A 14,865-nucleotide genomic window follows, 5' to 3' on the forward strand; every position below is an offset into this window, starting at 1 on the left:
GAGCATCCAGCAGCTCAGGAATTGTATGCAACAGACCTTGTAGGGTGCCTAAACAACATAGACTGTTGCTTTTCTCATTCCTGCTTCAAGGAGTTTTCCAGGGTTTGCAGTTCCATTATTTTTTTCAGTTGGTAGCGGAGTATGCTATGATGTGTCTCCCTTTTCACTTGGGAAAGGAATTTGTTTTATTCTTGAAACGCAGTCCTCTTTAATTATATCTTGATCTATAACCTCCCTTTTAGTTAAATAAAAACGTAAGCGAGAATTTGGATAAAAATACTTGCATTGCTATTTTTGGGTTCTCCCAAACTGCTCACCTTTTCTGACTTTTCAGTGTACTTTAAAAAAAAAAAAGGGGGGAGGGGAAGAGGTAGTCAAATTAATGATGGCATTTAATCTGGAGTAAAAAAAATCCCAAAGATATAAGTTCAAGTTCCAACATAACCACATGAATCTAATGCGTGCCTAAAGTGATGTTAAACTTGAAAAGTTGCAGAGGCCTTTACAGTGAACTCCAGGTGTTTTGGTTTTCTTTGTTTTAAGAGAGAACTAAATATGTTTCAGTTTTCAAAAGTCTTAACATAAATTTGGTCATCTCAAAAAGTTATTGAATACTTTCAGAAATAACACCTACACCTGCCTGCGATGCTGAGTTGTTAGGTTTGGGTGTCTTTAGTCTTCTGACTGCTGGTGGGATAATGACCCCGACTTAAGTTGGTAGGGTGGTAGTTTTAATAAAACTGGTCATTGAAATTAAGAGATTGGGGTTATTTGCGGGGAGAAAATGGGTTTCCTTCGTAACATTTCACTTTTTATTTGTATTTACTTCCTTTAAAAAGAAATCCAAGCATAAAATTGATTGGAGTAGTTATTCTGAGAAAGGCGGCATAAAATGCAATCATTACCCCTGATGTCAACTTAATAATATTGATTTTATGTAGTAATCCTCCATCTTCCAATTGTTTCCCTCTGTTTCAGTTACATATACTGAAACTTTTCAATTGCTTTTCTTTGGCACAATGATGATAGACAAGGTAGGGTATTTCTGTCTCTTGGGACAAAAAACCCCACTGAAAATCACTGGACTTGGGTTTAATCCAGTGGTTGCTGATAAACTTAACTTTTGAAAAGTGTTCATTGAGTGGCTGTAGCGGGAAGAACTAGCTGGAAACTAGTGGTCGATCAGCAGGATTATTCTGGGCAGTTTGATAGCTGATATGATACCATCCTGCATAAATCAAAAGGTTTTGTAATGGTACAAATGAGGGTATTAAATTGAGATTTATGTAACTTTTTGTTTTATTTTATATCCTAGATAATGCCACAGGAAAGATTTACATTTTGATGGAATCCAGGCTGATAGCACTGTACAAATCTGACAGTGAATATGAGATACTTGACAGGCAAGTACATAAATTATTACACACTTGTTAACTTCCAGTATTTTTATAGATCAGGAGTTAAACGTATCCAGAAGTTGGATTTTGCAGTTATCTAAAGATGTGTTTCCCTTCATGATGATAATTTTTGTGTATATCTTGCAAAAATCTATAAAAAAGATTGAAACTTACTAGGACAAATTGGTCTTGTACATGAAGCTACAAATAGAAGAAAAGTTTCACTGGATCATTGTATTGCGGTGGGGGGAAAAAAACCAGTTCCTGAGTTTTTCCTTTTCCTGTGTATTTCCTTAGGAAGACTAATTTAAAAGTCTCAAAAACCCCTGGAGATTGTCCAAATGCTGAACACTTTCTAAACTTTATGTCAATATTTAAAGGCAAATGGGCAAAAGCAAAACCATTGTCTTTAGCAAGTAAATACTGCTTCCTTAGGATGGTCTACCTAAGTTACGTAGTCAGTGGCAGTTATGTTTTCTGAAGACTGCTTCTTCATCTCAGTTCAGTGAAAAACTATGAGTTATTTAATAAGTTAGACTGGATAGGGGATGCAGGTATTAAATTCTGTGGTTCTCTTAGACAAAATAAGTAGCTTGGCTTCTCTTAAATCTTTTGTACATGACATCAACCTGTTAAAGAGATAAAATATAACAAGTATTTATTTGCTCACTTTATTCAGTCCTGTGCAGTGGGTAAAAAAAACCAAACCAACCCAACACACAAGCAAACAAAACAACACAATGAAACCCCACACAACACAAAACCACAATAAAAGAAAAAAAATCAGACTAGAAAATTTTTTGAGAATAACAACCCTTCTTCACTGGCATCAGTTTTGCACGTAAAAAACATTTATATAAAAAAGCTTTGCATGTAAAAAACACTTTTAAAAAGGAGGATACAGATTCTTTCAGCTAAGCAATTACATGGAGTCATTGAATTAGGGGAATATAGAGCTGGAATGTTTGCTAAAGATGTTGTCTGCTCTGCTGCCTCATACTGTGACAGTTGAGTGATTCTTAGTTTGTATTTCTGCATTGATTTCATACACCCAACCCCCTAACTGAATTCTCTTCATTGATCACTTACTCTATAGCAATTTAAGCTGGTACTCAATTTATAAAGATGATTTTCAGTGCTCTCATTCTTCAGGGTTGACAGAACTTCTGATCTCCAGATTTTTTTTCCTCCTTCGGAGTCACCAGTAAAACCATTGAGTAGTGTTGGAGTTACGATAGTCTCTGCCAGGATACCACTGGAAATTTTCTTTCAGTCTGATATTGAATTAACAGTAACTTTTTTTCTCACAGCGGTTGTGCATCTGTGTAAATGTAGAGTCACCCAGTTAAAACATTTGCGTCTGTCAGAATGACATGGCAAAGTGTCAAAGGTCTTACTGCCAGTAAGACTTAAATCTCTCTGCTTGCTATCTAAGCTAGGTAGTCTGCCTAAAAAGAAGTAATTGGCTTGGTGTAACTTGTTCTTGATGAACTCATATTGTATGTTCTTTAGCATGTCACTTCTTAAAAACTATTCAATTACTTAAGGTTGAGTCGGGTTGTTATGCTTACCTGACTGGTTTTCAGATCCATCAGTACTCCATTTCTCTCTTGATATATAGGTACTGTCTTGCTTTCCAGTCTCTTGCAACTTCTTCAGTGTCTAAAAACTAAGCCTTCTACCAAAACCACTCTATTTTCTTAAATAATTTTTAATGCATGTTCTTTAGACTTAAAAAAACATAAGCAAGGTAGATGTATTAATACTTGTTGATCTGTTGTCTGTTAGTTCCAAATTCTTCCTTTAATGGAATACTACAAATTTAATTTCAGTCTGGTTGCAGTCATTCTGTATCCAGGAAGGCACTGAACATTTCAGCCTTTTTTGGTGTGGTGTTTTTATCAAAACTGTGAAGTACCTGCTCTTGAGGACAATCATACACAGGTTTCAGTTGTCGTTGCTTATTTTCCCCTCTAATACTTGATTTGATTTTTTTTTTTTTTTGCATCTCTGTGCCTATACACAAGGCTGCTAGCAATTTCTATTCTCATTGCAGTGGTATATTTTTCTTCTTTCTGTATTAGTGCTGTGGTCTTAAGCTGACTTTTTTTGGTCATGCTCCAATTTTTATGTTATGTAATAAATTAGTTCTCTCAAATGTGGAATGCAAGACAATTAAGAGGTAGCTGGTAGTTGAATGTATCTTCTAAAGATTTATATCTATAAGTATATAAGTTCATGAAAATGAACTTTCCCATTTCTACTATTAACTCTTTTCTTTCTTTAGCTCACTTTTGAATCCCCAGACAGTTAGGCCCTCAAGGGAGAAAATCGTGACACTTGCTGTATACCAGGTGGCAGGCGGAATGATCTTATTGAACGTTTTCTGTATCTGAAGTCATCTGAACTTCTGAGTACTCTCAGCCTTCTCCTCCCCTCCCCAAACCTGACTTTTCTCTCCCTTTTCCTCCCAGGTGCAGATGGTAGGTTTTTGTGTGAGAGCAAATGGGAAAACTTCTTCTTTGTTTCACTGATGAGATGGCTACCATCTTTATCAGAATACTTACTTGCTGCAGCTTTGCACAAATGTCTCGCTATATTACCCCACTTTCAGCGGCTTATCATTTTATTTAGCAGTGGCAGATATGAAGTTATTGATGAGGATTTTCTTTCCTTTCTGTTACATTTCAGTCTAATTGCATATTAAAGCTTCTTTACACTGTTTTCCACTGTTGTCTCTTTTTGGATTCTAGAGAATCCAACAAAGATTTCTGACCTCTTGAGAGTGAAGGATTGCTATAGTGATTTTAAATGAGTTTGTTATTACTATAACTTAGGTCATAAGAATGCAGCACTGTATAAATTTTCAGGTTGAAGTTCATGACTGATAAACAAAATATTTCAGATCTCAAAAGAGAAAATCAGGAATGTGGTCCACACGCATTACCTTTCACTTGTGTTAAATAAGAATTTAACTTTTTTTTTTAAGCCAGTTCTAGTGCTTCACGTTCTGTGTCTGAGCATTCCCACATCTGTGTGGCTGAGCACTAGGATGCTTTTCTCTCATCTGATCACGATTAAGCACCTCAAACATTCCTAAGGCTCTTTGTAATATAAAATATATAAACCATCCGTGAAGCTGTGGCTTAAAATAGAAATTTCCCATTTTCCTAGTGGATATTATGTATGCAGAGCTGAGGAGTCATGCTCTTTAACTTAGCATTAAATACTGCTTAAGTTCCTTCTTGTACAATGAAACAGCTTTGTAGAGTTCCCCACTTTGAAGTAGTCAAATGTTTTATGGTTTGACCATTGTTTTGGGAGATGTGGATCGAGAAGAGTATAGGGAAAGACCACAGCCGTGACACATTCAGAGAGCTATCCCGTCTATTAAATGAAGAAGTTGTGTTTTAACTGAAATGTAAGATTTCATTTTGAGGAGAGTTCTGAGCAGTGAATCCCAACCTAATCACCATCTGTGTTGATTATCGTTAGAAGCCTGAAGACAGCCAGATTTACAGGCTCTGTCTCTGTCTTGCATTTCTTGTCTGGCTCAGTTGGTTCCACAGGCAGTCCTGGCTGTGTTGGATCTTTCTCTGAGATGCCCGTGGAGAGCTTGGAGGCTTAGTTTCAGGAAAAGAAATGAGGCATCTGAGCTTTAAATGCTGCAGTATCCTGTATCACAATCTTCCATGCATATAACTTTCAGGTGGTTTGGATCAGTGCTTATTTAGTTCTGCTGAACGAGCTGAGCTATAGGGCTTTACCAGAAATACTGTTATTAATGCTTAATACCTTCATTCATTTACAATGATTGCTTGATTGAAAGGCCATCTAATACAAGTGTACCTGTTGACTGTTAGCAGAGGTGCATTAAGACGTGTTACGGTTTTTGACCCAAAGTCCAAATTGCCAAAGTAGTGTAGAAGTGGGAAGCAAGCTATGGAGAAAATACTTTCTTCTTCACCTTAAAAAGTCAAATTCTGTTGGGGGTGGGGAAAAAGGAAATTTCAAGTTGTTAATTTGTGTTCGTGCAAATCTTTCTCCTCAGGTTTCCTGGCATTGCTCTTAAAGGCAAGAAATATAAACCACTTTTTGAATATTTTATTCAGGTAAGATGAACAAGTTTGGTGTTCGATACAGGATGCAAAGACAAATGTAAAAACAATTCACAGTATTCCTCGTTTATATTATAAAAGTCTTGTGTCCTAATAACAAACCCCATGTTGTATTAAAGGAGTTCAAAATCCTAGTGAAAGGTTGAAAAACAGAAGGTTGACTTTTTTTGTGGGTTTTGTTTTTCCCTTAAGTTTTAAATACACCCAGAGTGAGAACTCAGTGATAAACAGTCCTTTGACTTCAGATTGCAGAGAAACTTCCAGTTCACATTAATACATAGGCAGTTTCTCTCATCTTTTCATCTGGCGAGCTTCTGTTGTCTGCCCGTTAAGTCCACAAATTTTCTATTCACAAGAGAATGACTTTGGCTGTGGATAACAATTGCAGACGTGTAGTGTTTTCCATTGAAGCGTTAAAAGTCTTTACTAAAATAACTACGGATATATCTGTTTTTATGGGTGTCCTCCTGTGCAGCATTTAAGCACTGCATAGGTCTAATGTAGTTAACAGCACTGCAGACGATAATAGAATATATGGCAATAAGAGAGGGGGTAGAGAATTTCTACATTTTAAAAATGTAATTCTGATTTAAAATGGATACATTTTTCAAAGATTCGAAGTGGATTACAGTACTGCTGGAGAAGCAGCTGTTAACTTGTGTAAGTGATTTGGTCGTTTGTGACTACTATCTGTTCTGAAGCATGGGCTGAAATCAGCAAAGGTGAGAAAACCTCTGTAGAGAGCAGGACCTGTTATTTCTAGAGAAAGGTCATGGTTGAATCTGAAAAACGGGACTGCAGATGTAGAGGTTTGGAACAGATAAATTTTTTGAGTCCTGCTGTACTTCTGAGGAGCAGATGGGCATCTACCGGTTTGGTTTTTTTTAGAATGGATGTCTTATCTCAAAATATCCCTCTTCAGAACAAGCCAAACCTAATATTTTGTAACATATTTCATTCAGCTGTGACTGCAGTAATTTTTTTTACTGCTTTTGTATTAAGGAATAGAAAATAGCTCTTTGTTTTTCATTATCTGCATACTGAACACACTGAAATTTGTCTGTTCCTTTCTTGGCAATTTTTTCTGGGTTTTTTTGTGGGTTTTTTTTTAAGTGTTTGGTTGTTTGGTTTTTTGGTTTTTTCTTTGGTTTTTTTTTTTAGTTGATGCTTAGCACCTTCTCACACTCTGGAGGAAATAAAGAAAATACACTACTATAAAAGCGAACTTTTTAAATTAGAAGGTACAGTGGGCATACAGAAATGCAGGGAGACTTCTGTACGTAGAATCCCTGTAGCTTTCTTGACTGTATCCTCACTTACAGGAGTGTATTGATTTGTAGTTTGTTAAGCACAGAACTGTGCGAATGTCTGTGGCTTGAAGAGAATTGACTATGAGGCCTTCTGGAGAGGTCTTAGATTTAATCACATTTGACACTGTTTAAATGGGGTATATAGCCTCAGTGCCTTAGCTATGGGAAATGACTAAATAATGTTAGGAATGTCACGTTTTACTGTGTCACTTATTTTTGATGGAGTTCTTTACTCCTGCAGGTGGCTGGTGGCTCTTCCATGTTCTTAAGAATTCTGTTTTGCTATATATATGTATACATATATATATGAAAAACATATTTTTGTGTTACAGTGCAAAGATAAAGGTGCCTTTGCTGTGGTAGTAGACAGTTACGTGAAGGAGGAGGAAGGCACAGGTGTTGTACATCAGGCCCCCTATTTTGGTGCAGTGAGTATGAACTACATGTCTAATGTTCGTTTTCTTCCTACACACGCTGCTTGGCTTTCCAGCTACTGGGGACTGCCTGTCAGGGTGACTATGATATTAAACAATCCTCTCATTTGCTACTTAAAAACGTGAGAATACAGTGTAGCATCGTATTCTAATGAGTTCGGTCATTCACTGGTGCTCTTTGTGTACTAGACTGCAGATTTTAGGTGTCCCTTGATTTGGTTATTGTGTGGTATGTGAAGTGAACTGTATCTTCTGGGTGTCGTTGATCTTGGCATTTCTCAAAGTCTAAATTTACAGCTTGGAGAAGAAATGATCTGTTGCACTGATAGTCAAAACTGGCTTTGCTAAGTGATAATTTTGGACGGTAACACCAGTTCTGCTCAGCACACCGCCCCTCTTCAGCGTTTCAATTTCCTTACTCATTGGGCTTTTAGAGAATGAAAAAATGCTTTAACTGGTTTTGTATTGAGAATTTATCCCTCGGTGTGAAAGGATTTTGTTGCACTCTGTTCTTTTTTTTGTCTTTATTGTCCTTTCCCTCAGTCTATTCTTCTGAAGGTTAAGAGGGATAATTTTTTCATGGATTTCATCATTTCAGTTTTTAGATGCATGAATTAAATGCACTAGTTTAGATTCATTGTCCTTTTTGTATAGTGTCCTGTCTTCAGCCATTATCCAAAGATGCTGTCAAAAAACTTGCAATAGAGCTGCCAATGCCTAGCAATTAGCAATCCCTGGACCATGAGCTCTATCATCATTTCCAGAAACTGTTGGCATTAGTAATAGGCCTCTTTGTATTCATGTGAAATGTCTCATCCTTTTCTGTTTTCTGTCCCCTTCTGTGTCCCGTCCCGTCCGCCCCGTCCGCCCCCCCCCCCCCCCTCAGCATTTTTCTGAAGGGTGTATCCATTGTGGTGGTGTTTCCCTGGTCAGGATGAACATTGATAAGAAAAGATGTCCCAGCTTAATACGGCTGTGAATAAAGAAAATCAGACTGGGCTGTATGTTATTAGTTAATAAAGAAACTTATGGTGATTGGTAAAGTGTCTTAAGACATCTGAAGCCTATCACACTGTTTGCGCCTCAGATATTCCCCTGTAGCTGAATCTTGCAAGGAGTTGACTGAGGGGTGAGGGAGCAGTCTTGGTTTTAGGGCAGGAGCTCTTGCTGTAGGAGGTGGAGTAAAGGAAGAGAATAGAGAAGGAGCTCTGAAAGAAACTTCTTGGCTGCTGTATTCTTTTCTTGTGTGTTTGCACAATACAGTTTAGTTGTTGGAAACAGCTTGTTGGAAAGCCTGGCTGGCCAGTTAGAGCAAGGATTATCTGCCCTCTCATATTTGATTTTGTTACAAGCCCACAGAGATGTGTGCAAACACAGTGGAGAAAAAAAATCTTTTCTCTCTCTCTCCTGGGAAGCCAGCAATTATCTTTATAACTGTTTTTTAAAAATAACATGAGGGTATCAGTTAAATGCATTGCAAAGAAAAAAAAAATGCATAAACTATTTATGTGAGGAAAAAGTACACTAACATCACAAACAAAACTTTGCACTCTTTAGCTAAGGAGCAGCTTGACTTTATAGTGCATGGGATATGCGACCTTTAGAAGGAAAATGCGTAGCATATGTTGCACTTAATGCTGCTACCTTTTTCTTTCAAAAGTTCACTTTTGACAGCCCACTGGTTATTTTTGTTCAGAAAGGCTCACAAAGGCGCCTGGGTTATGTTCAGAAATTCATCATTGTGCAGTAGGCTCTGTAGAATAGTGAACGTTACATGTGTTGGCATTAAACGTTTGCCTTTAAGTAGACAAGCTTAGGTGAAAGAAGGGAGATAACTAGTGATTCTAGGCAGGACTGTCTTCCTAATTAATTGGCTTCCCTGCGAATTGCTTTACTGTCATGTTGAAGATGAATAGGAAAGGGGAACGGGGTAAGTGGAGCAGGAGGCGAGGGTCAGAGGGGAAGAAAAAGAGCACAGTCCTTCATGGAAAGTGTCACATCTTGTCTGTATCCCTTCCCCTCAATGTAAGTCAGTCCCTTTGATAAATAGGGATAGAAAATAAGCTTGTTTGGTCTTTTTTATTTTAATTCTACTTACTGATACATAATCTGTATTGCTGGTAGCTTAGAAATACATCCTTCTCCCACAAAATTTAAAGTAAAAATTCACCTTCATTTACTTCCAGGATTTGTAGTTTCATTGTCTTGTGTGATGCTTTTGCCAAATATAAGCTGCCACACAATATCAGAGCACGCTGTTATTTTAGTTCAAAAGAAATCAAAATTAAAGCTCACAGAACAAGACAGACCTGTATTAAAACTCTGGCAACTCATTGTACCTTCAGATTAACATGACACTAAAATTCAGCTGCTCAGGCATTTCATCACATATCTACAGTCAGCTTAAAAAGCTTTAGTAACATTTTAATTCGCACACAAGCCCTATACTTCTAGTGCCTGCTCAGACTGAGTCACAGAAGTTTCATAGATATGTTACTGTTGCACTTTCTTTTCAGTAAATTGCAGAAGTATACTTGATTTTTGTTACCAGGTGCTGAAGGTGAACCTTTTGACTTCATGTTTTTCGATGTGTTTTTTTTTTTTTTTTTAATTTCAGATAGAAGAGCTTTGAGTTCTCATCAATGAGCTGCTTAATAGCTGCTGCTTCATTCGTTTTGTGTGTGGTTTTTAACTTTAGTTTGTAATCTTCCGAGAGATCTAATTGTGGCAGGGGTACAAAAGTGAACACTATGACTTCTCTCCTGGCAAGAATTGAAATTTGTCTTAGCTTTCCAGTGGAGCTTAACATTTGTGGATTTCTGTATGTGCCTGAATATATTCTTGGGTTGTGGTTACTGAAGCAAATCTTCATTAAATCAAACGGCAGGTCAGCCTGGAAAGCTTTTACATTCAAGTTCTAGTTCTTCAAAAGAAAGGAACTAACTGTAGAAAACCAAAATAGCAAAGGCCTTTATATATCAATGGCTGCATCAGCGATGCAAATCGAACTGAACCACCTCTTGACCTGGGGCTTGTGAAGTGGAAGGTTTGTTATTATGTTTTAGCTAGGCTGTGAGCGTGCCAAGCTTTGTAGTCTTTGCTGGCTGCTGCTTCAAAGCCTTTTACAATTCACTGCCAAATCAGGGCTGACGTTAGTTCTGTCATCTGGCCTACATTTTAAACACGGCAGTCTGCTTGCTGTATCTCAGCAATAATAGTTGATGAAAGGTCAGCTGAGAATGAGTTTATCTCGCTTAATCTATTGACTGAAGAAGCTGATTGACCAAGTGGAGGCTGAGTAATCGTGATGGCTGTCCACAGCTGCTGGAGAGTGGAAAGAGACTATGGTCTGTAGTAAACTAGTGCTGTAGCTGAAGTGTTTTTTTGTTTCTATGTGTAATACCGTGGTGTGTGAAGTAGCCAACTTCACTCTTGCTATGAATGAGTTTCATCATTGTAAAATATGCTGTGGATCAGCCAGCAACATCTGCCAGATCTGGCTTGAGGGAGCTGGTAGCTACAGGGACTAGTGGGTAGGGTTTGAGGTACAGGGTAAGGACCACAGAAAGGATCTGGGAACCCTGCTTTGTCACTCCAAAGTTGGCTCACCTGTGTTGGTTATAGCTAAGAAAGGAAAATTCAGCTAGTTATGGAGCACTTGCTTATTTACACACTTGCTTCTGGTGTGGTCTCCTTGGTCAAGGCTGAAAAATTGCTTTAGAATGCAACTCCTATGAAATAGCGCTGCGTTTTACGGAAGGTAGATGAGGTCTAAGCACAGGGGAGGCTAACAGTTCAACTGCTGCCAGCGTTGGTGGGCAGGCTCACTGCAGGTTGTGTGTCACGCTACACGAAACTGCAGGTTTTGTTCCTGAAGTCTGTGGCTTCCCCAGTTTCGTGAGGGCAGCAATACAAGAACCTCTAGGACTCAAAAAAAGCAACCTGACCTGATGCAGGCTTAGATGGGGCCTTTTTCTTTGAGGATTCATTTGTGAATGTGCTGCGGGTGCCTGAACTGCAGCTGTCCCCTTCTCCCTTCCCTCCCACCCACAATAATGTTCTCTGGCCTTAGGGTAAGAAAGTGGGTAATCTGGAGTGACAACTGGTTAAGATATGGACTTACTTTGACTTCACTCTTGAAATGAAAATCCAAACTTTTCTATTCCCCTAGTAATTCTGTTTTAGTCTTTTCTAAGATACCATTGTTGTTCAGTTATGTTCATGAATGTCTGAAGTGGCCCTCTTTTTCTTAATTTTTTTTTTCTTACTGCTACTGGAAATTAAAAATCTAAATGGAGGCTGGCCAGGAAAATAAACTGTGATATTGTCCATGTGTGGTTCTTGGTCAGCAGTGTTGCCTACAGGCCAACAAAGATTGAGAAATACAGATTTAAAGGCTTTGGATCATTAAGACATTCAGAAAGTGGGATTTCTTATGTGGAGTTCCAGAATTAGATAGATTAAAACAACCTGCCTTCTGAAAAATGCCATGCAGGCTTGTGTGCTAAACAGACACAAGTCTGTCCGGTACAAGGCATGACATAGCGGTTGTCAGTTCCTTTGCTGTACAACAGCAGCTTGAAGCTCTTGACTACATGTTTGTATGTGTGTACGTACACACATAAAATATGTGTATGTATATGCACAGAAGCTCATGCACGTATCCCCTCTACTAGGTGAGAGAAAATACCTATAATCTGAAGAAATCATCATTTCTGTGATGAATAAAAGTGCCATCCTGTAAAATACATCTTTCCCTATGCATATTTGGGATTAGTGAAGGATGACTATTTTGCTATTCTTGTCCAGTCATCACATTTTCTATTTAATTTCTTTTTTCTAGGGATGGATATTTTAGCCAGTATTTTATATTTCTATAACTTGGCACTTGTCTCTCTTGTAGGATGATTACAGAGTCTGCATGGATTTTGATATTATTCAGAAAGATTCTGTGCCTGTTTGTCCTGTCGATGCATCAGGCTGCTTCACAGCAGAAGTGACTGACTTTGCTGGACAGTACGTGAAGGTTAGTGGTCTTGGAGAAAGTAAATTATTATTGTGTTCAAGATAAATTTTATATATGGTAGAAGTGTACTTTCTTTGCCTAAGTGGCTTTGTCTGCAATGTATCTTTGGTAGCTGGTGGGGGGGAAAAAAGTGTTTTAACATTTGCAATAATGTTGCAACTGTTTATTACAATATCTGAAAAATAAAGAATTTGAAACCTAAGTAATATTGTGTTTCTAGTAGTGAAGGGGAAGAGGAGTATTTCCTGTTTGCATCTATTGCAGAAAGAGTCTCACATTTCCCTTGTTTCTCAGGGAAGTGTTATTTGTGTGGTCTCTAAGCAAGTGTGCAGAGGCCCCCTTTACCTCTGGATGACTTTTGAATTCACAGGTGTCGTCATTAAGTTTATACCAGCCAGTTAGTATAATGTGACTTTTTAGAGGAGAGAAATCCAGTCATTTTTCCCCACTTGTGGGATGTGTTGCAATGTGAATTTACTTGCCGATAGATGGAAGCGAATCCATGTAAAAGGAGTTCACAGGAACTCCAGATTGCTACGGCCACAAAGCCATAGAAAGGAGTGCCTCTTTCATTGGATGTGCTGAGAAAACAAATTGGGTTTAGTCAGTTTCCCGCTGGTACAGTTTGATAGCAAAGCATGTTTCTATAAATACAATTTACTTGAAACAGACTTGAAAATCTTGTGTTGCATTTAAACTCAAGCAGCTATCATTGCTTGCTGCTATATATTAAGGCAAATAAGAGAACACTGGAGGCTACATGTTTATCTTTCTGCTGGTAGGAGTCTGAACTTAAGGCTCTTGGCAAATATTCTTACGATGCTGAATTCTTAGCTTATGAATATTTCTGTATTATAAATCTTTGTAATTTTTTTTCTTTCTTAATGTCATGTTGACACTTGTTTGTTCAGCAGATTGTCTTCAATTATTAATGTACAACTTTCACTTCCAGCTTAGGACATAAATCCTGTTTAGTTAGTAAAGTATTATAAAAGATGCTTCAATTTCTGTAACTGTAGTCACGTTAGAGGAATGTGTTGTAGTGAAGCTTAAATCTTAGGTAAGAAGCACTGTGTGGCTTCCTGCCACAAAATCAGAAGACTCAAGAAAAGATTTAAGATATTAAATAATACGAGTTCTGGCCTGTATTAGTGCTACAGAAAACTTGAATTTTTTACATAGTTATGTGTATGTCGAAACAGAGTTAAGGACAAAAAGAAACTGATGCTGTATACCAGGATTTGGAGAGCAATTAGCTTTCCAAATTTAGTGTTTTATAGTGCCTCTGCAGTAAATGCATAAATTGCATAGAAGCTTGTTGGATTTTTTGTGTGTGTAAATACTGGATTATTTGTAGGGGTTTTCTTAATTTGGGTGTCGGAGACAAATCCTGTAGTAGCTTACTGAAATAGTGAAATTTGTATTCCAAGGAAAATTTTTTTTGTTCTGTCTTTTTAGGATGCAGATAAGAACATCATTAAATTACTGAAAGAGAAAGACAGACTGGTTCACAGCAGTAGTTTTAAGCACAGCTATCCTTTCTGCTGGAGGTAAGGAGGGAAGTGCATATGGCTTTAAGAGAGGGTTTGAACTGAGTTCTTAAGGTTTGTCTCATTTTTTCCCTTTTCTTGACCTCCTTAATTTTTTCAACAAGACTAAAAGTAACAGGAATGAAGAATATTAGGAGAGCTCAAATTTTGGTTTAGTAATCAAATAAATTACAAATTTTGGCCATAAATTTGATGAATTTAAGTGTAGTGCTGAAATTTTTTTCTATTATGATTTTACGGGTGTGTTCTTGTAGTTTGACATTCTCATTTTTCAGTGTTGCGTATAGTACTGCTAACTACCTTTTGAAGATGGCTGCAATAAGTCTAAAAAAAGCTTATTTTCTAAACAGCTAAATACTGAGTAGTAGAAGGGACATTTTGGTTACCCTTTTGAATTGTATCCAAATAAGCGTATCGCAGAATGTCTTTAAATGTGTTCAGACTTTCCATGTTTTGGATAAAATGGCTATATTACAGCTGTTATCACAGTTACTTCTTTTTAACCTTGTAAAATTACTTCTCTGGAGTCTTGTAGAACCTGGTTCCTTATAATGTGGAAACATCTGTATCGTTGATTAAAATCAAAGTTAGCATTTATCCACTGTAGCGGATGGTAAGTGTAATGCATAAATATGTTTTTCTGCTCAGTCATTCCTGAATGGAATTCCCAAACACTGGTTATGGCTTTGATCAGAAACAGCAGTTGATGTGTGTATAATATCTGTGGGGACTTCTTAGAAATGTTTGGCTTTGTCAACTAGAAATTCAAGACTAGCAGTGGGATGTCAGGAAGGTGGTTCAGCACGGGGGCCTGGAAAGAATCTTCCTACTCAGACTGGGAATTTTGCAGAGGTTGAAGGAGAAGTCCATGTGCAAGTCTCATGGGCCTTCGGAATAGTAAACTAACATAAGAAGTTTCATCTATGAGAAATACAAGCTAGAGAAATGTAATGTAGAAAGGAAGCATGTTTTTATTAGTGCCCTCTCTGGTTTTAAGTGTATACAGTTGCTATTGCAAAATTGAGGGGGT

At 37.6% G+C, this 14,865-nt stretch overlaps 1 protein-coding gene across 4 annotated transcripts in view; it reads left to right on the forward strand.

Annotated features, from left to right (window-relative positions):
* IARS1 (isoleucyl-tRNA synthetase 1) overlaps window positions 1-14,865 on the forward strand; it is a 112,698-nt gene that overhangs the window by 24,901 nt on the left and 72,932 nt on the right. For all 4 annotated transcript variants that reach the window (XR_008468636.1, XM_054215755.1, XM_054215756.1 and 1 more), the window contains 5 exons: window positions 1,316-1,403; window positions 5,449-5,509; window positions 7,158-7,253; window positions 12,163-12,285; window positions 13,744-13,835. Coding sequence is in view for 3 of the 4 variants with exons in the window: in XM_054215755.1 (XP_054071730.1) it covers window positions 1,316-1,403; window positions 5,449-5,509; window positions 7,158-7,253; window positions 12,163-12,285; window positions 13,744-13,835 (460 nt within the window). In the remaining variant the exon portion in view is untranslated. The remainder of the gene's footprint in view (window positions 1-1,315; window positions 1,404-5,448; window positions 5,510-7,157; window positions 7,254-12,162; window positions 12,286-13,743; window positions 13,836-14,865) is intronic.

The sequence above is a fragment of the Rissa tridactyla genome, chromosome 10 (genome assembly GCF_028500815.1).
Source record: "Rissa tridactyla isolate bRisTri1 chromosome 10, bRisTri1.patW.cur.20221130, whole genome shotgun sequence".
Classification (NCBI taxonomy): domain Eukaryota; kingdom Metazoa; phylum Chordata; class Aves; order Charadriiformes; family Laridae; genus Rissa; species Rissa tridactyla.